General features: G+C 47.0%; 1 protein-coding gene across 1 annotated transcript; it reads left to right on the top strand.

Annotated features, from left to right (window-relative positions):
* The first annotated feature begins 19,498 nt into the window (after positions 1–19,498).
* Positions 19,499–23,604, top strand: CCR4 (C-C motif chemokine receptor 4). Its single transcript, XM_066244999.1, has 2 exons — positions 19,499–19,543; positions 21,812–23,604. The coding sequence occupies exon 2, from the start codon at positions 21,862–21,864 to the stop codon at positions 22,960–22,962; it is 1,101 nt and encodes a 366-aa protein (XP_066101096.1). The 5' UTR covers positions 19,499–19,543; positions 21,812–21,861; the 3' UTR covers positions 22,963–23,604.
* The last annotated feature ends 2,896 nt before the right edge of the window (positions 23,605–26,500 follow it).

Below are 26,500 nucleotides of genomic sequence, written 5' to 3'. Positions count from 1 at the left end.
TTGTTTGATTATGCAAATGAGATGCAAAACCGACTTTTATTTCACTGGTGAAAATGCACTGTACAAAAGGCTGAAAGTACTGGAGTATCTCCACATGTTCCCTGACCCCCTCATGTTTGTGAGCAGTGTAAATAGAATCATTTGAAAATTGCCTCTGAATTGTAATTCCAAAAGTGGTTAGGATAACTGAGAATTACATTGACATGGCTTTTAAATGTTCATGCTTGTATGAAGAGTTGTATATGCAGCAAATATTAGTAAAATCTTGGATACAAAAGAAAGACCAAAAAAAAAAAAAAGGCTAAATTTATTTTCTATACTACACTGGCCCAAATAAATACGACAACACAGTGAGACGCCAGGATCCCCATTGGCCGAAGTAGAGCTTCTAGTGTCCAGGTATGTGTGGAACGGCCTCTGGCTTGGCCTTTGCAATTCAAAGAAGTGGCTTCTTCCCATTGCCCCTCTCCTCGGCATTGATCATGTATTTGCTCCTCCTAAAAAAAATCACAAGGCCCTGGCCGGTTTGCTCAGTGGTAGAGCGTCGACCTGGTGTGCAGGAGTCCCGGGTTCGATTCCTGGCCAGGGCACACAGGAGAAGCGCCCATCTGCTTCTCCACTCCTCCCCCTCTCCTTCCTCTCTGTCTCTCTCTTCCCCTCCCGCAGCCGAGGCTCCATTGGAGCAAAGATGGCCCGGGCACTGAGGATGGCTCTGTGGCCTCTGCGTGAGGCGCTAGAATGGCTCTGGATGCAACAGAGTGAGGCACCAGAGGGGCAGAGCATCGCCCCCTGGTGGGCATGCTGGGTGGATCCCGGTCGGGCACATGTGGGAGTCTGTCAGACTGCCTCCCTGTTTTCTGCTTCGAAAAAATGCAAAAAAAAAATCACAAAATGTTATGTCATCCATTATAAAGGTCAAAGGTCAATGAATTAATATTGTTAGTATAGAAGTAATTTTTTAAAATATTGTCTTTATTTAAAAGAACCATCAAACAGAGTGACCTTTCTTCAAGCTTAATATTGTGTGTTCGTTGAATGACCACTTTCCAGAGGTCTTCTCTGGGTGGCTTCCTCAGTGCTTCTGCCTCATATAAAAAAGTGCTGTTGGCCTTTCGTATATTTATGTACTTTATTTTCTAATTACGGACTTTCTATGTTCTTTCATAGCTCCCTCTCGTCAGCACAAACACTTGATCTATTCAGAGCGAGGGGTGGATGTTAGTTGGTGTGGGAAGTGAACTACGTTAATGAACATAAAGTCTATTTGGGGATTAAATTCGAGTCTGGCCTCGAGCAATTCCACAAGCAAGCTGGGGTCATGTTCCCATCTGCAAACGAATTTGAGGTGTGTCAGCTCATGTTTTTCTAATAATTCATATTCAGGGAGTGGTAGTTTAGACATATTCTAGGATGACCAGTTACAGGGGGCCCTTCGGTTATAAGTCTTGACATATGACATTTCGGGGTTACAATGCTCACTTCCATACCAACTTCAAAAAATTGAGACGTGAGTGTTTTGGCTTATGCTGTTAGCATCGTACTTATGGACCAAGTGGGCTAACTAGTTTGGTTGTGCATGGTAGAAAAATACATAGTAAAAGGAAGAGTTAGAAACCCCAGAACCCAAGAGATTTACTACCAAGGATTTGGCAGAAGGTTTTTCTATGGTAGAGGATGGGTTGGCAAAATTTCAGGCTGAGGACCCCAGCGATGAGAGATTCAGTCAGGTCTACAGAGCTGTTATGGATGCCTTACAATGCTGTAGGCAGATTTTGGATGAGAAGAAGTCATCAACCATCCAGACTAGTCTGGAACAATTCTTTAAGAAGATAGAGAGACCTGCAACAGATCCTGTACCCTCTACATCAGCTGCTTCTCGAGCTGAAACACCTCTAGTCCAGGTAGAATCACCTCCAGTGTCTCCTGCATGTTCCTTAGGCAATCCTGATTCACCTGACCCAGTGTCTCCAGCACCTTCTGCAGGTTCTCCTGCCTCTCCAGCTTCCTCCTCCCAATAGATCACTCTCCCCCACCTTGCAATGCCTCTTCCAGTGTGCAAGTCAACCACAGGGATAAAGGTAAGGAATACTTTTACACTCAGTTTTTGTCACTTCTTCTGTTACTATAGTACAGTGTACAAGTACAGTCTACTTATGTCCTTTTCCTTTCTCTGTGGCTTAGTTGTGTTTTTATGTTCTAAATTATGATTTTACAACTGTTGGATAGGTAAGTGACTTAGGCTAGCTAGGGTGTGTTTTGACTTACACCAAAATTCGGATTGCATCACTGTCATAGGAACGGAACGGTGTCGTAAGCTGAGGACCCCCTGTACAGCCTTCTCAGTCAACTCATTTCTAGTGTTGATCTTCATCCTCCATGCCTAGCCTCCTGTCAGCATGATGGCACTTCTGGAAGAAATGAGGATGTTAGGGAGGAAGAAAATGTTTGGAGTTTGGAGAGGGGGGGGTAGGAGAGAATCCTTCCTGCAACATGGACAAAAGTGAACCCGACCTTTTTAGTCCAAAGCCATATAGACAACACAGTTTTGGCTGGATAGTCACACATTTTTGTCTGAAAGGTTCTGTGATGTTAATGTACTGTCAGCTCAACCAAAGGCTTTGGGCCTGCTAAGACAGGTGGCCAGACCACAGCTTTGTTTTCTTGGGTGGAGTAATTTCTTGGTGTTTTACTCAAAAGATGACAACTTCGATTTTCGTGATTGAGGTTTATCTTGGCAACTTCTTTTTGTGTGTGTGTGTGTGTGTGTGTGTGTGTGTGTGACAGACAGAGAGAGGAACAGACAGACTGGTAGGGAGAGAGAGATGAGAAGCATCAATTCTTTGTTGCAGCACCTTAGTTGTTCATTGATTGCTTTCTCATATGTGCCTTGACCAAGGGGCTACAGCAGACCGAGTGACCCCTTGCTCAAGCCAGCGACCGTGGGTTCAAGCTGGTGAGCTTTGCTCAAACCAGATGAGCCCGTGCTCAAACTGGCGACCTCGGGGTTTCGAACCTGGGTCCTCTGCGTCCCAGTCCGACGCTCTATCCACTGCGCCACCGCCTGATGAGGCTATCTTGGCAAGTTCTGCAGCCAAGCACTCCCAACATGTTTTAAAATGGCTATCTTATGGGCCTGACCTGTGGTGGCGCAGTGGATAAAGTGTCGAGGTCGCCGGTTCGAAACCCTGGGCTTGCCTGGTCAAGGCAATTATGGGAGTTGATGGTTCCTGCTCCTCCCCCCTTCTCTCTCTCTCCCTCTCTCTCTCCTTTCTAAAATGAATAAAAAATAAAAAAAAGGGCTATCTTATGTATAAGACACAGAATTCTGCTTCTAGTACTATGCGTTGCCCTTGCTACAAAAGGCTAAAAACGTATTTTCTCTGGATTGGCGTTGGATCTACAACTTTGAACTTTTTACGCTGTGTTCTGGGACAGGGAGAGACCCTCCTGCATGTGGAGATTTCATCTGCAGCCTGGATGACCTTCTGCCAGGGCCAGTCTGTGCCTGGTTAGCCGTGATGCGTGCTGAGTAAGGATGCATGCTGAGTAAGGATGGGGCAGGGTGGGGTGGAGGTGGGACAGCCTCGAATCTGCACTGAGAGACCGTTGGATCAGGTTTGAGGACTCAGTCTAGGAATGTGCTCACACTTCAGGGCCTGTGATGGAAACGAGAAGAGAGAGGGTAAGGGATCCACCCAGAACACACTGTCCCACACCCCTGATGCAGGGAGGGCTGGGCAGGTACCAGCTTGTGGAAGTTCCCAGCCAATTCCAGCGCAGCCTCTGAGAAACAGGCTCTGTCGTGATCCCAGCACCACTTGGGATTGCTCCACCTTCCACATGGCAGCACTCCCTCTTCTGAAACTCTCCCTCCAGGACATTTCTCCTCTATCAGGGCAGGCGGAGAGTGAGGCTGAAGCCCACTCGGGGAGAGTGGAAAATAGTGTTAGAGACAGAGGAATGGCCCACTGAGTCCCTTTAGTGGGTGGGGCAGTTTGTCTAGTTGAGACACAGGCCAAATAACACCTTCCATCTTTAAAAAAAGTTTTTATTTATTAATTTTAGAGAGGGGAAGAGAGAGAGAGAGAGAGAGAGAGAGAGAAGAACATCAATCCGTTTCTGTATGTGCCCTGACCAGGGATCGAACCGGCAACCTCTGTGCTTTGGGATGATGTTCTAACCAGCCGAACTACTCAGCCAGGGCAATATCCTTCATTTCTGAAGAGCCCTTTCTTATTCTGTGATAAGATGCCAAGGCACTGTAAAGCTTAGTATTGGCAACGCCATTTTAAAGAGGAAAAGTCAGGCTTCTTGCCCCCTCTGTTCTGTGGAAAATGGGGGGAGAAGAATGCAGCTTTCTGGTTTACAAGGACAAATGGATCGATCATCTAGTCATAATTTAACTGGAGTTCTCTGGAAGGACTGAGGCCATTACTTGCTAGACAACAAAGAAAATAAAGATTATCTAAAAACTTTCTTTCCCTTTCAATAAGTGACAATGTTTGCATATCCTACACTGATTTTAACTCTTCCTCCCTCCTTGGAGTCCTGAAAGTAACATATACCTCTAGACAAAAGGATGGGAGGTAGACACTAAAAGATTCGTGAATGTGGCCTGACCTGTGGTGGCGCAGTGGATAAAGCGTCAACCTGGAAACGCTGAGGTTGCCGGTTCAAAACCCTGGACTTGCCTGGTCAAGGCACATATGGGAGTTAATGCTTCCTGCCCCTCCCCCTTCTCTCTCTCTCTCTCTCTCTCTCTCTCTCCCCCCCCCTATAATGAATAAATAAAATCTTAAAAAAAAAAGATTCGTGAATGTCTTTGATATGTAAAATGACATCACTATTGTGTTACCTTATAAGTTTTAATATGTAGGAATGCTTTTTTATAGATCCTATAGATGAATGTTGTAAGCTTGTTAATGATTGATTATTGTGTCATGCTCCCCCTCTTTTTCCCCCAACCTATATGTGATCAAATCTATATAACTAACTGCAGGGCTATTTTTGGGACACACGATCTGGATTAGCTATACCCCATGTAAGTCATATGCAGCTGGTTTATTAATAAATCTCCTAAAATTTCTTCTGTATCCTGCCTTGGTGTCTCTACATAACCTCCAGAATTAGGGTACACTACTTTAGAACAATTCATTTGGGCTCTTTTCTCTTCTGCTTTAAGTATTGTCATTCTTTTTTTTTTTTTTTTTTTTTTTTTTACAGGGACAGAGAGTCAGAGAGAGGGATAGATAGGGACAGACAGACAGGAACGGAGAGATAAGAAGCATCAATCATCAGTTTTTCGTTGCGACACCTTAGTTGTTCATTGATTGCTTTCTCATATGTGCCTTGACCGTGGGCCTTCAGCAGACTGAGTAACCCCTTGCTGGAGCCAGCGACCTTGGGTCCAAGCTGGTGGGCTTTTTGCTCAAGCCAGATGAGCCCACGCTCAAGCTGGTGACCCCGGGGTTCTTGAACGTGGGTCCTTGGCATCCCAGTCCGACGCTCTATCCACTGCGCCACCGCCTGGTCAGGCAGTATTTTCATTCTTGATCATGCCAGATATGCATGCATGTACATTGCATGACTGTGAACATGAACATTCATTTTCATATTTGTCAATTCCCCAGGATCTCTGCCACCACCACACTTCACATGCTGGAATCCTTCTTCTCTCTTCCTTGCCAGCTGACTTCCTTTAGCAGCTTCGTCCCTCACGTCTGCCGGGGGCCCTTCCACTGTTACCGCCAGATCAGAGGCTTTGGCAGCGCCATTGTGTTTATTCCTTAGTTCATTCATTTATCAAATAGTCAAATAGTTGTTGAATATTTCTCTTTGTTTTCTTTCTTCATTTTTACTAGCACTTATCACTAACTTAAGGTATTGTGTTTATTGATTAAGTTGTCATTTTTGTCACCTCCCTCTGTGTTACACTTGGTCACTGCTGCATTCCCATTGTCTAAACAGTGTCCCACATGTCCAGCACTCAAAACTTATTTGAAAAATAATGAATGCACAGATCTATGTAAGGTATTTAGAATTTTGTGAGCAAGATAAGTTTCACCTAATCATGTCTTTGGTTTAATCTGCCATTGGTTCTCTCTACGTCGTAGCGTCGGCCCTAGAACAGTTGTTTCTTGATTGCCTACGTGAGCCAGGCGCTGCCCCAGGTCCCTGGGATCCCGCAGTGAACCACGGGGACAGAGCTCCTTGCCTGATGGCGCTCGTACTCCACGTTGTCTATTTCCATCTCTGACTGGGTCATGTCACTCTCCTCTTGGAATGATCCCATTCCTCCTCATTTCTGCTCTCTAACTGCTGTGCTCTCTGCTGCCTCTAGTCACCTGCCCCCACCCCCAGAGCTAATAATGTCCCTCTGTGTTCTGTCATTGCCCTGCAGACTGAGGCTCGAATCCGGGTTCTGTCAGTCACCAGCTGAAGGCATTGGGCAAGTGACATTGAGCTGAGTCTGTTTCTTCATCTGTACAATTGGGATGTGTAGCAGACACTGCTATTACTCTTCCGTGGCCTCTGAGGTCCCCTCTATTTCCTGGCATAGCTGATGTGTGTCACCTCCCGACAGTGAGCACCAGTGGCTCTTGGTTGGCGCTTCCTGAGCTTAGCCAGGTTGTTTGATCCCCTACCATGTGCCAGGCTCTCTGCTGACTTACATGTGCCTCTGTCCTCAGCAGCTTACGAGGTAGGTATCATGAACCTTTATGTCTTCCTTCCTTTCGTCCTCTCTCCCTCCCTTCCTTCCTTTTTTCTTTCCTCCCTTCCTCCCTCCTTCCCTTCTTTCCTCCCTTCTCTTTCTTTCTTTCTTTGTAAATATTTATTTATTTATTTTAGAGAGAGAAGAAGAGAGAGAGAAAAACAAAATAAAACAAAACATCAATTTGTTATTCCAGTTGTTCATGCATTCATTGGTTGATTCTTGCATGTACCTTGACCAGGAATCGAACCCGCAGCCGTGGTGTAACAGGATGAGACTCGAACCTCCTGAGCTCCCGAGTCAGGGCTCAAGAGCCTTTCTTAGCTTTGACTGGGTCCCCCCCCCCCCCAGCTGACCATGCGTGAGGAATTCTATGGACATGTTGAATCAGGAAATTGGTAGGGGATTAGAGATACAGGCAGGGAAAAGGGCCATGCAAAGGGTGCGTTATCAAGAACAGTCCCACAGGGGATAAGTCGGACTTAATCCCACAAGACAGAGCACTGAAGGTAGTGTAGGACAGCCTCGTCCTAAATTGGAGAGAGGACACTGGAGTGTGTATACCCTGCGCCAGTCTGTCATTGGTCAAGTAGGTCATAAATTCCAGGCGTTTTTTTTCTCTGTCCTTCGTGACCAAATGTCCCCACCTGTGAAGGTGGTCATCATGGGACTTAGGGAAGAAACCTTCCACTTATTGTTAAGCACCTTACAATTATTTTCTTGTTTAAGAAACAACCAAATAGCCTGACCTGTGGTAGTGCAGTGGGTAAAAGCGTCAACCTGGAACGCTGAGGTTGCTGGTTCAAAACCCCAGGCTTGCCTGGTCAAGGCACATATGGGAGTTGATGCTTTCTGCTCCTCCCTCCCTTCTCTATCTGTCTCTGTCTCCTCTTTCTAAAATGAATAAATAAAATTAAAAAAAAAAAAGGAAACAACCAAATAAAGCAAGAATGTGCTCATTTTACAGGGGAGGAATCAGAGCAGTGAAGGAACCTGCTTAAGGACACAGTAAAAGTTAACAGGCGACAGAGCCACAGTTCCACCTTAGCCCTGGCTGATGCCAGACATTCTGAGGTTTCTATGTCACCAAACCAAATAAATTCCTACTGAGCAATGGCAAGCAGGCCCGAGGCGCAGGAGAGAGGTGGGGTTATCGGGATAGAGGCGCAGGAGAGGGGTGGGGTTATGGGAACAGAGGCGCAGGAGAGGGGTGGGGTTATCGGGATAGAGGCGCAGGAGAGGGGTGGGGTTATGGGGACAGAGGCGCAGGAGAGGGGTGGGGTTATGGGGACAGAGGCGCAGGAGAGGGGTGGGGTTATGGGGACAGAGGCGCAGGAGAGGGGTGGGGTTATGGGGACAGAGGCGCAGGAGAGGGGTGGGGTTATGGGGATAGAGGCGCAGGAGAGGGGTGGGGTTATGGGGACAGAGGCGCAGGAGAGGGGTGGGGTTATGGGGACAGAGGCGCAGGAGAGGGGTGGGGTTATGGGGACAGAGGCGCAGGAGAGGGGTGGGGTTATCGGGATAGAGGCGCAGGAGAGGGGTGGGGTTATGGGGACAGAGGCGCAGGAGAGGGGTGGGGTTATGGGGACAGAGGCGCAGGAGAGGGGTGGGGTTATCGGGACAGAGGCGCAGGAGAGGGGTGGGGTTATGGGGACAGAGGCGCAGGAGAGGGGTGGGGTTATGGGGACAGAGGCGCAGGAGAGGGGTGGGGTTATCGGGACAGAGGCGCAGGAGAGGGGTGGGGTTATGGGGACAGAGGCGCAGGAGAGGGGTGGGGTTATGGGGACAGAGGCGCAGGAGAGGGGTGGGGTTATGGGGACAGAGGCGCAGGAGAGGGGTGGGGTTATGGGGACAGAGGCGCAGGAGAGGGGTGGGGTTATCGGGACAGAGGCGCAGGAGAGGGGTGGGGTTATGGGGACAGAGGCGCAGGAGAGGGGTGGGGTTATGGGGACAGAGGCGCAGGAGAGGGGTGGGGTTATGGGGACAGAGGCGCAGGAGAGGGGTGGGGTTATGGGGACAGAGGCTCAGTAGAAGGGTGGGGTTATGGGGACAGAGGCGCAGGAGAGGGGTGGGGTTATGGGGACAGAGGTGCAGGAGAGGGGTGGGGTTATGGGGACAGAGGCGCAGGAGAGGGGTGGGGTTATGGGGACAGAGGTGCAGGAGAAGGGTGGGGTTATCGGGACATCATCTTTTGAGGAGGGGAAGTTTGCTGTCCTGCGAGTTTCTGGAAGGAGTTGATATAAGAATAAATATTTATATTAATATGTGTTACACCCTTTGAAAAGTCACTTTCACATCATTTTCTTATTTTTCTTTTCATATCCACCTTTCAACCTAAGTTGCCACAGCCCGCCAAAGAAAGAGAGAATCCAAGCCCAGGACAGTGACTTTTAAAACCCAAGGCTCTGGTTGCAGAGCTGTGGCTCTGGATCAGGAGAGATTCTGGAAAGGGTGGGGTGGTTAATGGAAAGAATGGCGGTGTGACGTCCTGGCCGGATAGCTCGGCTGGTTCGAGCATCATCCTGAAGCACAGAGGTTGCTGGTTCGATCCCTGTTCAGGGCACATCCAGGAAGAGATCAATATTTCTGTCTCTCTTTTGCTCTCTCTAAAATCAATAAAATAAACATTAAAGAAAGAAGAAGAATGGCAGTGTGATGAGTTTATTTCTGGGGGGAAGTGGAGGTGAAGTGGAACGTAGCTTCTTGTGAATCAAATTTCCACAGGACAGATGGGTTCTGGGAGAGGGGAGAGGGGCCTCGGAGTGGTCCAACTCAGTGGGTGAATGATGGGGCAGGGACGGGCTTAGAGTTGGGAGCCCGGCTCCATGGCGGGCGCGGGAGACCCTGGTGGAGAGCGGAGACTGGGAATAAGTGGGGACCGAAGGGGAACCATGTCAGTGGGGACCCAGGAGGCTTAAAGAGAGGTGGAGCTGGGCTCCCATGTCTCTCATCCACTTCACGGAGGGACACTGGATGTTCCAGATTTCTCTGAAAATCATCGCTCCTACTGGTTCTCACTTCCTCCTGGATGTGCTACTTCTGAGCAAACCAAGAAACTTCAGGCAAGGCCCTGAATCCTGCCCTGCCTCTCTCACAGGACTGTGGTGGGGCTCCACCAATGCAGCGTGTGAGGATGCCCTGAAAACGGCCACGCGTTGGGCGTCTTGTCTGGCCTTGCCGTGGGCTCTGCTGCACAGTGGATTACAGCAGTGAGAAGGGGAAGGAGGGGCCCCGACCAGCACGTGGTCGCCGGCTACCAGCAGTGTGGTCTTGGGCAGGTTGCTTCACCACTCTCCATCTCTGCTTCTCCAACTATATAAAGAGAATTCTAATAGCCACTGTGCAGGATCACTGGGAAAAAGAAATAAAGTAAGGGATGGAAAGGACTCTACTGAGTGTCTAAACCAGTCGTGGGTGGGAGGGAGCCTGTGTTAGGAAAAGGTATCGTCCCAGTCTAGGTGTTGATAGTGGGTAGTCAGTATTAGATTAGATTCCTGTGCACTCACAGGAAGCGGCACTTAACGATGGTGATGGTTTGATAAACTGGGAACCCATCTCACTACTGACCCCTGGTGGCTACATCACAGGACACAAAGGATCCATTCACTTGTCACTTGAGGAGTGAAAATAACCAGACTCCTAGAGTTCTGGAATTGACAGTCATGACACTGTGGTCATCCAGTCACCAAAGAAGATATACAGATGGCACATAAGCATATGAAAATGGGCTCAACAGCATAGGTCATTAGGGAAATGCAAATTAAAACAATAGTGAGATACTACGGCTACTACTACTTATCAGAATGACTAAAATCCCAAACACTGACAACCGTCAAATGCTGCCGAGGACGTGGGGCAACAGGAACTCTCACTCATTGCTGGCGGGAATGCAAGATAGTGCAGCCACTTCGGAAGACAGTGTGGCAGTTTCTTACAAAACTAAGCAGACTCTTACTAGACAGTCCAGCAATTGTGCTCCTTGATATTTACCCAAAGGCGCTGAAAACTTCTGTCCCTCCAAAAACCTACATTTGAATGTTTACAGCCATTTTTTGTTTTTTTAATATTTTATTTATTCATTTCAGAGAGGGGGAGAGAGAGTAGGAGGGAGGAGCAGGAAGCATCAACTCCCATATGTGCCTTGACAGGGCAAGCCCTAGGTCCTGAACCAGTGACCTCAGCATTTCAGGTCAACACCCCATCCACTGCACCACCACAGGTCAGGCTACAACCGTCTGTTTTGATAACTGCCAAAATGTGGAAGCAACTATATGTCCTTTGGTAGGTGAATAGATGAACAAACTGTGGTACAATGGCATATTAGTCAGCAATAAAAAGAAATGAGCTATCAAGCCACAAAAAGACCTGGAGAAACCTTAAATATATATATATGTAATATGCAGGAAGTTAATCTGGGGAAGCCTCATACCATATGATTCCAATTGGAAGTCACTGTTGGATCTAGATTTGAGCATCTGAAACTTACTCAATTTGAGGGTCCTTTATAAGAAAAAAATGCAAAATTACAAATCCAAAATTAGGTTAAAAGGAAGTATTTCTTTAGCATGACAAATGAAATAATAAATTATATTTATTTACTTTTTTTTTAGATTTTATTTATTCATTTTTATTAGAGAGAGAGAGAGAGAGAGGGAGGGAGAGATAGAGAGAGAACAGGGGGAAGAGCAGGAAGCATCAACTCCCATATGTGCCTTGACCAGGCAAGCCCAGGGTTTTGAACCGGCGACCACAGCATTTCCAGGTCGACGCTTTATCCACTGCGCCACCACAGGTCAGGCAATAAATTATAGTTTGAAACACCTGAAAAATACCACAAACATCACAAAATTCTAAAACAGAATATGTACAGGGTGGGGCAAAAGTAGGTATATAGTTGTTCACATGGAAAATAATACAATAATTAATAAATAATACAAGAATAAACTGTCTCATGTACTCACAACTGTAGACCTACTTTAGCCCACCCTGTAATTTGTAAATTGTATTGTCTACAATCTCTCTCTCTCTCTTTTTTTTTTTGTATTTTTCTGAAGCTGGAAACGGGGAGGCAGTCAGACAGACTGCATGCACCCGACCGGGATCCAGCCGGCACGCCCACCAGGGGACGATGCTCTGCCCATCTGGGGCGTTGTTCTGTTGCGACCAGAGCCACTCTAGCGTCTGAGGCAGAGGCCATGGAGCCATCCTCAGTGCTCGGGCCATCTTTGCTCCAATGGAGCCTTGGCTGCGGGAGGGGAAGAGACAGACAGAGAGGAAGGAGAGGGGGAGGGGTGGAGAAGCAGATGGGCACTTCTCTTGTGTGTCCGGCCGGGAATTGAACCCAGGACTTCCACACGCCAGGCCGACGCTCTACCACTGAGCTAACCGGCCAGGGCCTGAGCCAACTGGCCAGTGCCTACAATATCTTTATAAACATGTTCCCTATGTTTTCTGCTACATATAATAACAGTTAAATTTTTTTTCTATAGAGAGAATAAAGAGGCAATTCAATCCTCCTTTCAGCATGGTTGATCAAAACTTTATTATTGATAATTTAGAAACATTTCTGTCAGCACCACAGCTCATGATAAGGACTGCATTGCAAATTTTTAAGATTCTTGTCAAATACGAGAAAACCCGTATCACACATCTTTCATTTGAGGGGTGAGACTTGAGGATCTGGTAATTAATCTTAAATATTATTTAAGTTGATAATACTCAATGCCTCGCTAATTGTTGGTGCTGCCATGGAATATTCTGAATTTTAGGTTAGGCCCTGCACTTTTGTTTCATGTTAGGTAAGTAGACACAGCAGGCAGAAGGACTATTACAGAAAGCCATTCCTGTACCGTGGCAGTTAACAGTGACTTAATTATGTTCCGGACCGATTAGGCACCACATAAATATATCCTACTAAATCCAACCTAAGTGTATGCCTCGCTTCAAAGAACTTGACAATGGAAGGGAGGACTGAGATATTCCAGTACTCCGGTGTGGATAGATGGAGCTCAGAGCAGGTTTTCCCGTGACTTTTAGTATCATTGAAATTTTTAGATCTAAGAACATCTAAAAAGAAGTTATAAAAAAAGAAGAAAAAAGCCATAATTCACAAACTATACCAATGATCCCTGATGGTATAGTCCTCAGCTGTAATTCACAAGACCACCATTATTGTTCCCACATAAGAATATTTATATTATATAAAATATTCATGAGCTCAAATATATATATATATATATAAAAGATATAAAATTAGAATCATACTATATCTATCTGTATCTATATAATACAAATATACTCAATACCTTGTCATAGCTGGGAGAATGTTCTCATCTTTAATAGCATTCCAAGTAGCTTGAAGACTATATAATATACTATACTGTGGGTGTTTCATAAGTAATTGATTTATCCTTATAGTATTCAGCTTGGCCTTTAGATTATTAACATCTATTCACTATTTCAATAATACTATCTGACTTCCCATTAAACTGAATGTAGCTCTGATTCATTCTAAAAGAAAATTTACTTTGAAATAGTGAAAGTGGAATGTGGAGTCGAGGAAGAGTCATTTTACAAACATGGGGATGATCTAGCAATAAAGAGAAGACTGAACCATTGTTGACCTTAGTAAAAGCAGATGAGGACCATACCATACATTTTATTTTATTTCATTTTTTAGTTATTGATTGATTTTTTTATTTTATTTTATTTTATTTATTTATTTATTTTTTTACCCAACCGGGCATTCTATTTTTTTTTTTTTTCTGAAGCTGGAAACGGGGAGAGACAGTCAGACAGACTCCCGCATGCGCCCGACCGGGATCCACCCGGCACGCCCACCAGGGGCGACGCTCTGCCCACCAGGGGGCGATGCTCTGCCCCTCCGGGGCATCGCTCCGCTGTGACCAGAGCCACTCTAGCGCCTGGGGCAGAGGCCAAGGAGCCATCCCCAGCGCCCGGGCCATCTTTGCTCCAATGGAGCCTTGGCTGCGGGAGGGGAAGAGAGAGACAGAGAGGAAGGAGGGGGGGGCAGGGGTGGAGAAGCAAATGGGCGCTTCTCCTATGTGCCCTGGCTGGGAATCGAACCCGGGTCCCTCGCACGCCAGGCTGACGCTCTACCGCTGAGCCAACCGGCCAGGGCCAATTGATTTTTTTTAGAGGAGAGAAAGAGAGAGAGAGAGAGAGAGAGAGAGAGAGAGAGAGAGAGAGAGAGACGGTAGAGAGTGGGAAGCATCCACTTGTAGAAGTTGCTTCTCATATGTGCCTCAACTAGGCAAGCTCAGGGTTTCAAACCAATGACCTCAGCGTTCCAGGTTGATCCACTGCGCCACCACAGGTCAGGCAGGACCATTACATTTTCACAGGGCATGATATGGATGCAGTGCAAGTAGGTTTAGGAAGATTTAGGAAATGAGGTGATTCTGTTCTAAATCTCAGTGAATCAAGACAGGATCAAAAAGGCCCTGGCCTGGTACCTCAGTTGGTTAGTTGTCCTGACATGCCAATTTGATCCCCGGTCAGGGCGCATACAAGAATCAACCAATAAATGCATAAATAGGTGGAATAACAAATCAATGTTTCTGTTGCTCTCTCTCTTTACCTTTCTCTCTCTCTCTAAAATCAATCAATTAATTAAATTAAAAAAATCAAATTATAGTTTGTTTGCAATCTTCTATTTCCTTAACCAAATTTTATCTGTTTATTCAGACCTCCCCTGTAATATAGTTTGTTTAAATGGTGTCTTCTCAGTTTTGAAGCCCTGGCTAGAGACTGGTCAGTTCCTCTTTCTGAGTAGCCAGGTTGACACCACAACGACTTCTCATAATAGCTTCTCATTTTTCTGGGCCGCTATGCACCAGCCCCTCGGCACCAAGCCCACAGCAGTATTCAAATTAGCCAATCAACACACAGCACCCATGAAAACTAACTAACCTCACCCTGCTTGCCATACATAAGCTGTCCCCTTCAGTGCCAGCTTGCTGTAACCCCAGTCCTACCCTGTCCCTCCTGTGTGCCCCTGCCTGGCAGCCGTCTCTCATTTTAAGCTGTCTGTGACAGATTTGACACCACATCTTTGATGCTCTACCACTACTGCTATAGAGCTGAGTCTCAGATCCTCCTGTAGTCCTTGGGAGTTTATGGCTTCCAATGTCAGGTATACTGGTCCTTGAGGATTGGTTTGATCAGGTGTAGCCTGGGGAATGGACTTCGACGTCTTTGGTGTTGAAATAAGGCTTGGTAACACCAGGGGGCGCTCTAGTCTCGTATCACTGTTTTCTTTCCGGAATGCCTTGTGCTCTGCTGAGTACCACTTAGGTTTGGGGGAGGGTGTCCCTGGGATATTTTATTTGGCCTGCTCCTGTTTAGTTAGATTTCAGAAACTCAGCCTAGTGGGAGATGGTGTCCATGAAAATGTCAGGAGTGTAGGTGTTAGTTCTGACTCTCTCTCTCTCTGGCGGTGTTTTCTTATTTCTCCATCGATGAAATAGGCATTGCTGCAAGTCTGATCCTTTTTGGGGGTCAGGGCAGGGGTATTGTTTAGTTTTTTTTTTGTTTTTTGTTTTTGGTTTTTTGGGGTATTTTTCTGAAGCTGGAAACGGGGAGAGACAGTCAGATAGACTCCCGCATGCGCCCAACCGGGATCCACCCAGCACGCCCACCAGGGGCAATGCTCTGCCCCTCTGGGGCATCACTCTGCCGCGACCAGAGCCACTCTAGCGCCTGGGGCAGAGGCCAAGGAGCCATCCCCAGCGCCTGGGCCATCTTTGCTCCAATGGAGCCTTGGCTGCAGGAGGGGAAGAGAGAGACAGAGAGGAAGAGGGGGGTGTGGAGAAGCAAATGGTCACTTCTCCTATGTGCACTGGCCAGGAATCGAACCCGGGTCCCCCGCACGCCAGGCTGACGCTCTACCGCTGAGCCAACCGGCCAGGGCCATTGTTTAGTTTTAAAACCCTTACTGGAGGGATCACCTATTTAGTGTTTCTCCAGGACAGGAACATTATTACTTTGCAAACCTGAATACTTACCTCTGAAACTTGGAAACCTGAAATCTGCTTTTAACCTGAACACTGACTCAGAAATTGAATGTGACCCACTGAGTCTAAGTCCAAATATTTCCTGGATTCCTAGTTATGGCTCAGGGCAACATGTCAGGCTTGGCTATTTCAAGAGAAGAAGCTAGCCCTGGCTAAATAGCTCAGTGGGTTAGAGTGTCGTCCCAATGCACGAAGGTTACGGGTTCGACCCTTGGTCAAGGCTCGTATAGGAAGAGAGCTGCTTCCACCTGTCTGTCTGTTTCTCTCTCTCCTTTCCTCTCTTTAAAAATCAAATAAGAGGCCCTGGCCGGTTGGCTCAGCGGTAGAGCGTCGGCCTGGCGTGCAGAAGTCCCGGGTTCGATTCCCGACCAGGGCACATAGGAGAAGCGCCCATTTGCTTCTCCACCCCCACCCCTCCCCTCCTTCCTCTCTTTCTCTCTCTTCCCCTCCCGCAGCCAAGGCTCCATTGGAGCAAAGATGGCCCGGGCGCTGGGGATGGCTCCTTGGCCTCTGCCCCAGGCGCTAGAGTGGCTCTGGTCGCGGCAGAGCGACGCCCCAGAGGGGAAGAGCATTGCCCCCTGGTGGGCAAAGCGTCGCCCCTGGTGGGCGTACCGGGTGGATCCCGGTCGGGCGCATGCGGGAGTCTGTCTGACTGTCTCTCCCCGTTTCCAGCTTAAGAAAAATACAAAAAAAAAAAAAAAAAATCAAATAAGATTAAAAAAAAAAACAACCTCCAGGCACTATGATAAGTGCTTTACATTGCTCAGTAATCTTTCCACAATCCCCATGCATTATCACCCTTTTACGGGTGAGAAAATTGAAGTTCATGTAGCTAGAAAGTACTGATACTGAGATCTAAACCCAGATGGAGCAGACCTCAAAGCAAGTGGTTCTCAACCAACACAGACAACGGAACTCATGTTTTCTCTCACCTGTGAACCGTGATGCCATCACATGGCTAGATCCAGTCAAGGGAGCACTAACTGGCTTTTTGTGTGTGTGTGTGTGGTGACAGAGACAGAGAGAGTCAGAGAGAGGGGGAGATAGGGAAAGACAGACAGGAAGGGAGAGAGACTAGAAACATCAATTTTTTGTTGTGGCTCCTTAGTTGTTCAGTGATTGCTTTCTCATATGTGCCCTGATGGGGGGGGGCGGGGGGGGGGCTACAGCAGACCTACTGATCCCTTGCTGAAGCCAGCAACCTTGGGCTCAAGCTGGTGAGCTTTGCCCAAACCAGATGAGCCCATGCTCAAGCTGGCAACCTCAGGGTCTCCAACCTGGGTCCTCCACATCCCAGTCCGACGCTCTATCCACTGCACCACCGCCTGGTCAGGCCACTAACTGGCTTTTAAGGGATCATCTCAGGACCCACCCTGACCAATGATCACTTATGGTGATTTGGACGTCTGGGTATCACATGTTCTAAAGCCTTAACACTCCTCCCCCCTACTGCACCCCTCACTCTGGGCGGGGCCCATGGAGACTTAGGCAATGTGCTCAGGTGGGCGTGGCCAGGGCTTTGCCAGTGTATATGCTTTCAAACTTTTCGCACTATACCCCTCAGCTGTCTAGCTTGTCCCTCAAAATCTATAATTCTGTGGTAGAACCTTCCTCAGGCTCCACATTTTAAAAAAATGTTTATTTTGCTTGATCTGCAGTGACACAGCGGATAAAGCATCAGCCTGGAATGCTGAGGTAGCCTATTCGAAACCCCGGGCTCGCCAGGTCAAAGTATGAGAAGCAATGACTACGAGTTGATGCTTCCTGCTCTTCCCCCCTCTTCTCTCTAATGTCAATAAATAAAATCTCTCAAAAAAATGTTTATTTTATAAATTACTCTGTGTAGTGTCACATACATTTGGGACATTTTCGTTCTATGCCTGCCTTCCATAGTTCATAATGACATTCGCATTGGCAAGCCACCAATAAGCATGGCAGTGAGGAACTGTGTTTAACCTGAACCCAAGCCCAGCATTGGCCAAACTTATTTGACCACAGATACCTATATATTTTTTAGGATATCTATGAATCTGGCTCCATAGTTCACACTAAGGGAAACATTGGTCTAGTTCAGGGTCTGTCAGTCTCAGCACTACTGACATTTGGGAGTGGATAACTCTTCATTGTGGGGTGCTCTCCTCTGCACTCTAGGATGTTGACAGCATTCCTGGCTTCTTTCCATTAGAAGCCAATAGCAAACCTCCACCCCCACCCCAAACAAAAATGTTTCCAGATACATTTTTCTTTTCTCTATTTGACCATCCTTTTTCTTTTCTTTCTTTTCTTTTTCTTTTTTTTTTTTTTTACAGAGGCAGAGATAGACAGGGACAGACAGACAGGAACGGAGAGAGATGAGAAACATCAATCATCAGTTTCTCGTTGCGCATTGCGACTTCTTAGTTGTTCATTGATTGCTTTCTCACATGTGCCTTGACCTCGGGCCTTCAGCAGACTGAGTAACCCCTTGCTGGAGCCAGTGACCTTGGGTCTAGGCTGGTGAGCTCTTTGCTCAAGCCAGATGAGCCCGCGCTCAAGCTGGCGACCTCGGGGTCTCGAACCTGGGTCCTTCCGCATCCCAGTCCGACGCTCTATCCACTGCGCCACCACCTGGTCAGGCGACCATCCTTTTTCTTAAGCATGTCTGACCTCTCCCTCTGACTGCCCCAGATCTCATTTGTTTAGAGAACATCACATACCTTGATTGCTTGCCACAACACATCCAGGACTAGGAAATAACAAACAGCCCCTGATACAGAATAGAAAGATTATTTCTACTGCAGATTGCCAGCCAAGAGGAAAGTTCTTAAATTAGAAACGCAGTGCCTGACCAGGTGGTGGCGCAGTGGATAGAGCATTGGACTGGGATGCGGAGGACCCAGGTTTGAAACCCCAAGGTCGCCAGCTTGGACGTGGACCCATCCAGCTTGATTGTGGGCTCACCAGCATGAGCACAAGGTTGCTGGCTTGAACGTGGGATCATAGACACGACCCCATGGTCTCTGGTTTGAGCCCAAGGGTCAGTGGCTTGAAACCCAAGGTCACCAGCTTGAGCTCAAGGTCACTGGCTTGAGCAAGGGGTCACTCACTCTGTTGTAGCCCCCTGGTCAAGGCACATATGAGAAAGCAATGAATGAACAACTACTAAGGTGTCACAACAAAGAGTTGATGCTTCTCATCTCTTTCCTTCCTTCCATGTCTGTCCCTGTCTGTCCCTCTCTCCGCCTCTCTCTGTCTCTGCAACACACACACACACACACACACACACACACACACACGAAAGAAATGCAGCAAAGAAATTATTTTTTACAAGTTTCTCTTTTAAAAAATTTACTTCATTTTTCTCCTTAATCTAGCAGAGTAAGCTTTCAGTTTTGGGGAATGAGTGACTAAGAGTTACTAAGAGTCATTAAGAGTCATTTTCTGTTTCTATCAAAAACCCCACTTGAGCCTGCCCTAGGGTGGCACAGTGGATGGAGAACATCGACCTGGAACGCTGAGGTCGTCATTGGAAACCCTGGGCTGCCCGGTCAGGACACATACGAGAAGCAACTATGAGTTGATGCTTCCCGCTCCTCCCCCTTCTAGCCTTTCTCTCTCTCTCTCTCTCTTCAAAATCAGTAAATACAATCTTTAAAAAAAAAAACAAAACCACTTGTACTCAGCACAGATGAGTGAGAAACAGAGTCGGTGCTCACAGGAAGACACTCCTTCAAAGGTACCTTTCTTAGCGCGGCTTCTCGAGCAAGTCTGCTACTGCCTCACGGACCTTCTTCAGAGCCACTTTCAGAAATACCAGGTAAGTGGGGACAGATGGGGCCATGCCAGGGCTTCGGGCTGCGGGCTGATTTCTACACAGGGTGTGAGGACCTCTGGAAACACTGAAAGCTGACCAGCCGCTCACTCCGTCCCATCACTAAGAGCATCTTGGTCAGGCTAGTGCTCACATTTAGCGTTTGTCTTGGAGGTCACACGCGATCTACCAGGACCCCCATCCTCCGAGCCGTCCTCTGATGGGCACTCACTGATGCATCCATGTGGCCAGCCTAAGTCCACGTGCTCAGGATACACAGACAGTTTTCATGAAACACATCAGCTTTGCCACTTCTTGCTTTTACTAAGACTCCCCGGTCACAAAAGACCACACCATTAAGGACGACAGAATACTTCCAAACATTTAGTGGCTGTGCTGACTTTTGTTTGTTCTCCTGATCACTTCCTAACTCTTTGGCCTCTGGGAATTCTTTCATTTTCACTGGTAAAGTGGTGCAGAAAGACCAGAATTATTCTTCATTTAAATAGAATTACTATTCATTTAACACTTTTTTTTATTTTTTGAGCCTCTGATCTTCAGCATCCGTTTGCAGGAGTAAAGCAAAGTCTCCCTTGAGAAGCAGAGTTTAGGTGTTGGGGTGTGCGGTGGTGTGGGTGGGAGGTACGGCGTGGCTGTGGATTACCGACCGATGTCAAAGGGGTTTTGCTAAGAAACCTCGGGGTGCTGTTAAGAAGGAAGCAGGAGGAATGTGGTCAGTAATATTGCAGCGCCTGTGTATGGGGTCAGGTGAGTCCTGGAAATATAACAAGGGGGGGCACTCTATAAAGTACTTGGTTGTCTAATCACTACACTGCACATCTAAAACGAATACAGAATAATATTGAATGTAAACTGTAATTGAAACACAGGAGAAGGAAGCAAGAGGAATTGGCCTTGAGTTGGGAAGCCCGCGTCCCTGAATTGCTGATTCACATGTGAACATGTGTGTAACTTTAAGATTTTAACCTCTGTCCCTGCCACTCTAGATAGGAAATGAGGGTGGTTGGGGAGGTAGAGATTGCAGCTCTGGCTCTGGAATCCCTTTTCTAGATCTGTCATACCAAGTTACCAAGTCCTTGCTCTGATGGGATTCCGTGCACTGGATTGACTTTCATTTATGGTTTTGCTGATAAGACCAGAAAGTTCTCTCTGTTAACCCAGCTAAGTACTGTCAGCTTCCATGGAAAGAGATTTGCTGCATTAGAGCCGAGTTGGCCCGGGAGAGAGGCCAGCCACCCAGGCCTGTCCCACCTGAGGTGATGCTGTGAACGTTGGCAGTGGTCCACTTGTAACCAACCCTCAAGAGCTGATTTGTTAAACATTCAGGAATTTTGTGAGGCAGTTGGTAACTTGCCCTTTGCCATGGTGGGACTATTTTGCACCATGGAAACCAGCAAAAACCGTCAATCTGAGCCTCCCCCCACCCAGACCTGCTTTTACCAGCGTATCACTGGGACTCGGAGCCTGAAGAGCCAGTCCTGCACGTGGCTGTGTGGGCTTCAGAAGTCACTTAACCTCTCTGAATCTTTCAGGCGTTACCTACACCATGGCTCAGGATGCTTGCTCGGCTTAGCGTCCCAGAGTTTTGTTGGACTGGTGGGGTGCTGGGGACAGGAGCATGGAAGTGGGGTTAAGTGGACATCACCAGTGAACCTGCTTTGAAATCTATAAAGCACAAAGCATGCAGGAGGAATTAGATCTTTTTTTTGTAATAAAGGTCAGTGACCCACGTGGTTTCCTTTTAGCTTAATGATTACCTAAGCAATTATTGAACTTTTGGAGTTATCATCTAAAGGAGTAAACATGGGCAGATTTTTAAATCTTCTTTTTTTCCCTGTTTTTATGTTGGGAAGGCCCTCGGGGCCGTGCTGTTGGGGATATCAGCTGTCCTTGTCCTTCCAGCAAGCGATTGCAGGTACCGCAGACTTTCTTTCAGAAATACCTCCGTGAAAAATAGCTCCTTGGCAAGGAGGTTTCACGCTCCCACTTGACACAGGAGAGAACTGAAGCTCCCAGCAAAGGGGCAGGGACAGGGACGCAGCTAAAATTTGGAATCTGTCTGACGCCAGAGGGCAGGATTCTTTTCATCTGGCGGCGCAGTCCCGTACGGAACCGAGGCCTTCAACTCGGGAAGGTTGGAAAGGGTGTGAATCCACCCAGGTACAGGATTATTAGGCAGCCGCGCTCCTGCATTCAGCACTGTGGTGACTTGGTTATTGTTCTCACAGAAATCTTGTTTGCTCCTCTCCTCAGCTTCTCCCAGTTGGCCTCAGACCTGCCTTGAGGTGCCTGTCCGTTTGAAAATGAACACCACGGATGTAGCAGACACCACCGTGGGAGAAAACTACAACAGTTACTACAACTATGATTTTCCTGAGCCTTGCACCAAAGAAGGCATCAAAGCGTTCGGGCAGCTCTTCCTGCCCCCCATCTACTCCTTGGTCTTCCTGTTCGGTCTGCTGGGGAACTCCATGGTGGTCGTGGTCTTGTTCAAGTACAAGCGGCTCCGGTCCATGACTGACGTGTACCTGCTCAACCTGGCCATCTCGGACCTGCTCTTCGTCTTCTCCCTCCCTTTCTGGGGCTACTATGCGGCAGACCAGTGGGTTTTTGGACTCAGTCTCTGCAAGATTATCTCCTGGGTGTACCTGGTGGGCTTCTACAGCGGCATATTTTTTATCACACTGATGAGCATAGATAGATACCTGGCCATTGTGCACGCGGTGTTCTCCTTGAGAGCCAGGACGGTGACTTACGGGATCATCACCAGCGTGGCCACGTGGTCAGTGGCTGTATTTGTCTCCCTCCCGGGCCTTATATTCAGCACCTGTTACACAGAGAACAACCATACTTACTGCAAAGCCAAGTACTCGTTCAACGCCACCCAGTGGAAGGTTCTGACCTCCCTGGAGATCAACATTTTAGGGTTGGTGATCCCCTTAGGGATCATGCTGTTCTGCTACTCCATGATCATCAGGACCTTGCAGCACTGTAAAAACGAGAAGAGGAACAAGGCGGTGAGGATGATCTTCGCCGTGGTGGTGCTCTTCCTGGGGTTCTGGACTCCGTACAACGTGGTGCTCTTTCTGGAGACCCTGGTGCAGCTGGAGCTGCTCCAGCATTGCACCTTCGAGAGATACCTGGACCATGCCATGCAGGCCACAGAGACTCTGGCTTTCGTTCACTGCTGCCTGAATCCAGTCATCTACTTCTTCCTGGGGCAGAAATTTCGCAAGTACATCGTCCAACTCTTCAAGAGCTGCAGGGGCGTTTTTGTGCTCTGCCAATCCTGCCGGCTCTTCCAGATGTACTCCGCCGACACCCCTTGCTCCAGCGCTCACCACACCCCCAGCTCCTCTTACACGCAGTCCACGGTGGAACACGACCTGCACGACGCCCTGTAAAAGAAGTGGAAAGGCAAAAAAAAAACAAAACAAAAAACTCAGAGTCAATAAAGCTCTCCAAATTAAGAGCTTGCTTAAAATGGTCGTATCGGAAGAGTTCCCTGAGCAGGTGTCAGGAGGACGAGCCAGCGCAGAGAGCGGGCGTCTCACCCTGCTGTCGGCTTTCCTCTCGCCACGAACAAGGTCAACGCAGGCGTGAGTCCACTCGCACCAGACCAGCCTGCGCAGTCAGTAAGCCCGAGGAGAATTCTGAGCGGGGTTTCAAAGAGCTTAGAAATAATACTGGAAAGGGAAGACCATTCCCTTCTAACCTGAGCCTTCTGAAGCGCTCCTGAGGGACCTGAAGAGAACTGACTGGTGGCGTCAACCGCTGCTTCTTGCTGTGAAAAACGAGCTCTTTAATTCATTTCTCGCTTTTGCGGAACAATGTGGAAAACTTGGATGTGCTGCCCCCGTGTTTTGTTTTTTTTTTTTTTTTTTCTCAGAATCTATTTGAAGCTAGGTCATAGTCCTTGAAGCCAGGTGTATGCAAGAAACGGAGAGTGGAGTAATGACTTTAGATCTCGATTCTTGGATTGTGAAGGATTGTTTTTGGAAGCCAACTTTTCATAATGGCTCAAAGTATAAGGGTACAAAGGCGTTGAGCATGGTCTGAATTGCAAACATGAAATTCAAGTGTTTTATTTCTATTGTAACTGATGACTATTCAAATTATTTAAAAAATAATACGTAGTCCCAGATACATTTATTTGAGGGTTTTTTTTTTACCTGTTTACAAACAGTGCCTTCAAAACTAAAAATAACAAGGACTACTAAAACATAGCAATGCTTCTTTTGCCCTCTGGAAGTGCCTCCCATCAAGGGAGACGAGAGTAATCAATGAAAAACTATTGTTGACATGACTTAACTGTTAAAAATTATGAAATTGTAAAAAGTGTCATCCTCTCTTTCAAAACATTGGCCCTGGCTTTTAAATCATGCATGACTCAGAAATTCAGTCATTTCTTGTCAATTGAATCATGTAATGAATCACTTTATATCATGAAGAGGAATTTCTGCTCTTACAGCCTTAACTAATCACAATTAGGCAGAGACTTGAGCAAAATCTGGGCAGACTTGTAATATAGTTGTTCTTAGAACCCCTCCGAAAACAAAAACCTAGCTTGCAAACCATGAACTGGGTTTACCCAGGTCAAACTGCTTCTGTAAGTTTATACATTATTGCATGCTGTACATTTAGAAAGAATGCATTCTGGAAAACTTTACTTTCAGAAAAGTGATTTGAAAAGGGTATGTTGATGCTGCTTTAATAGAAAAATAAAATAAAATAAATGTATATATAGATCCACAGAGCGTTTTTTTTTTTTTTCCTGACTGTGTTTGTGTTTGATCTGATATGCATGAGAATCCAGGCTGTCGTGAGGTTCCCATGGCCTCATTTTCCCTACCTCAGCTACATGCTGAAGGTGATGGGGACGTGCTCAAGAGGGTTCACTGCTAAGATAGGGAGACTCAGAGGGTTCACTGCTAAGATAGGGAGGCTCAAGAGGGTTCACTGCTAAGATAGGAAGGCTCAGAGGGTTCACTGCTAAGATCTCCTGGGGGTGGGGGCAGATGGAGTTGCTCCCTTGTTCCAGTGCCCTTGGGGACCAGAGGGAATAAGAAGTGAGGGGTGGGCCAGGCTCCCAGGCAGGCTTTCCTTAGGAACCCTCTCCATGGTAGGCTGGGGTCTGCCGAATCCCAGCTTTGCCATTCCCTTGCGAGCCTGAGCAAGGTACTTTTCTCTCTTAGCCTCAAGTTTCCTCTGAGCCATAAAGCAGACTCTATTTCGGAATGGTTGAAAGGAAGAAGTCAGATGGCTAATGCAAAGGTCCTGTGCGCCTAGCTGTCAGCTGAAGGTGGTTTGGGATTAGCCCTGCCAGTGGCTGCCTCCCCTTTTCCTGGTAGAGCCGCTGATATTATTCATTTGGTCTCAGTGAGACAGGAATTTCGGGACACTAAAAAACAAAGACGGGCCGAAGGGGTGTTACTGTCCCTTTGTTCTCTGTCACATACAAGGCTAAGCAAGGGTGAGGTGCAGACCGCACAGCTGCCAACCCTCTGCCTGGGATGGGGGCATCCATCACCTCAAGTCAGCCAGGGCTTCGCTTGTTCCAAAGCTGGGGGCACCTCCTCGGGGCGGGACTGTGGGACTGTAGAACCTGTGCTGACACCCAAACACGACCTCTCGAAACAGTGAGAAGAAAGTTCCTTCCTATTCAGAAACAGAAAAGCAAGCCAGCAGGACTTCTACACAAAGGTGGGTTCAACTACGAATTGTTCAGGCTTTAGACCCATTCCTCTCTTGTTGCAGCATACCTAGCTTCTGGAAGGCTGGGTATGACTTGTTTAAGAACAATAGAAACAGGTTTGCTTTGGGGGCGGTGTAAATGTTTTGAAACAGTGATGACGGGGGCACGGCAATGTGAATGTGCTAAATGCCCCTGAATTGTACACTGAAAACATCTATTTATTGATTGATTTCAGAGAGAGAGAAAGGGAGAGAGACACACTGATCTGTTCCTGTATGTGTCCCAACTGGGGATTGAACCGGCAACCTTTGCATATCAGGACAATGCTAACCAACTGGCCACGGCTAAATTGTCCAGTTTTAAGTGATTAGTTTTATGTTATGAGAATTTTACCTTAATTCACCAGTAACAACAATAAGAATAACAGGAAGTAGCCCTAGCAGTATTTGTCTCACAGTAAGCACTCAAATGACATTGAATAAGTAAATGATCTGTTTCCCAGAAGAAGTAGTAATACAGGGTGATGCCAAAGGGACCTCAGACCTATAGAGCCTTTTCCTAAGCAACTCTCATAGCAATTTGCAACGTTTGATGCAATTCCTATTTGTTTTGTGCCAAGCGGAATGCTAAGCTATGGAGAAAGAACAGGATAAAGGAGTAAGTTCTGCACTCATTGAACTGACAGTCTGACAAAGAAAGAATCAAGCGCGAGATCAACTATAAGACAAGGAGGGCAGATATGATAAGAGAATTAGGAACAACGTATTTTGGGATCCCACAGGAAGAAGAAATTGATTCAGTTTCAACTTTTTATAATACAATTAGCTTTTGAAGTAGGCCTTGTTGAAGGAGCTTGATTTTTAAAAAAAATGAATATATTGGGATGACACTGATTAAGAAAATTATATAGGTTTTTGGTGCTCAATTCAATTCTGTAACATATATATATATATTTTTTATTTATTTATTTATTTTTTTTACAGAGACAGAGAGTGAGTCAGAGAGAGGGATAGACAGGGACAGATAGACAGGAACGGAGAGAGATGAGAAGCATCAATCATTAGTTTTTCATTGCATGTTGCAACACCTTAGTTGTTCATTGATTGCTTTCTCATATGTGCCTTGACCGCAGGCCTTCAGCAGACTGAGTAACCCCTTGCTCAAGCCAGCGACCTTGGGTCCAAGCTGGTGAGCTTTTGCTCAAACCAGATGAGCCCACGCTCAAGCTGGCGACCTCGGGGTCTCGA

The sequence above is a fragment of the Saccopteryx bilineata genome, chromosome 10 (assembly GCF_036850765.1).
Source record: "Saccopteryx bilineata isolate mSacBil1 chromosome 10, mSacBil1_pri_phased_curated, whole genome shotgun sequence".
NCBI lineage: Eukaryota > Metazoa > Chordata > Mammalia > Chiroptera > Emballonuridae > Saccopteryx > Saccopteryx bilineata.
This window is presented reverse-complemented; position numbering and strand designations above follow the sequence as displayed.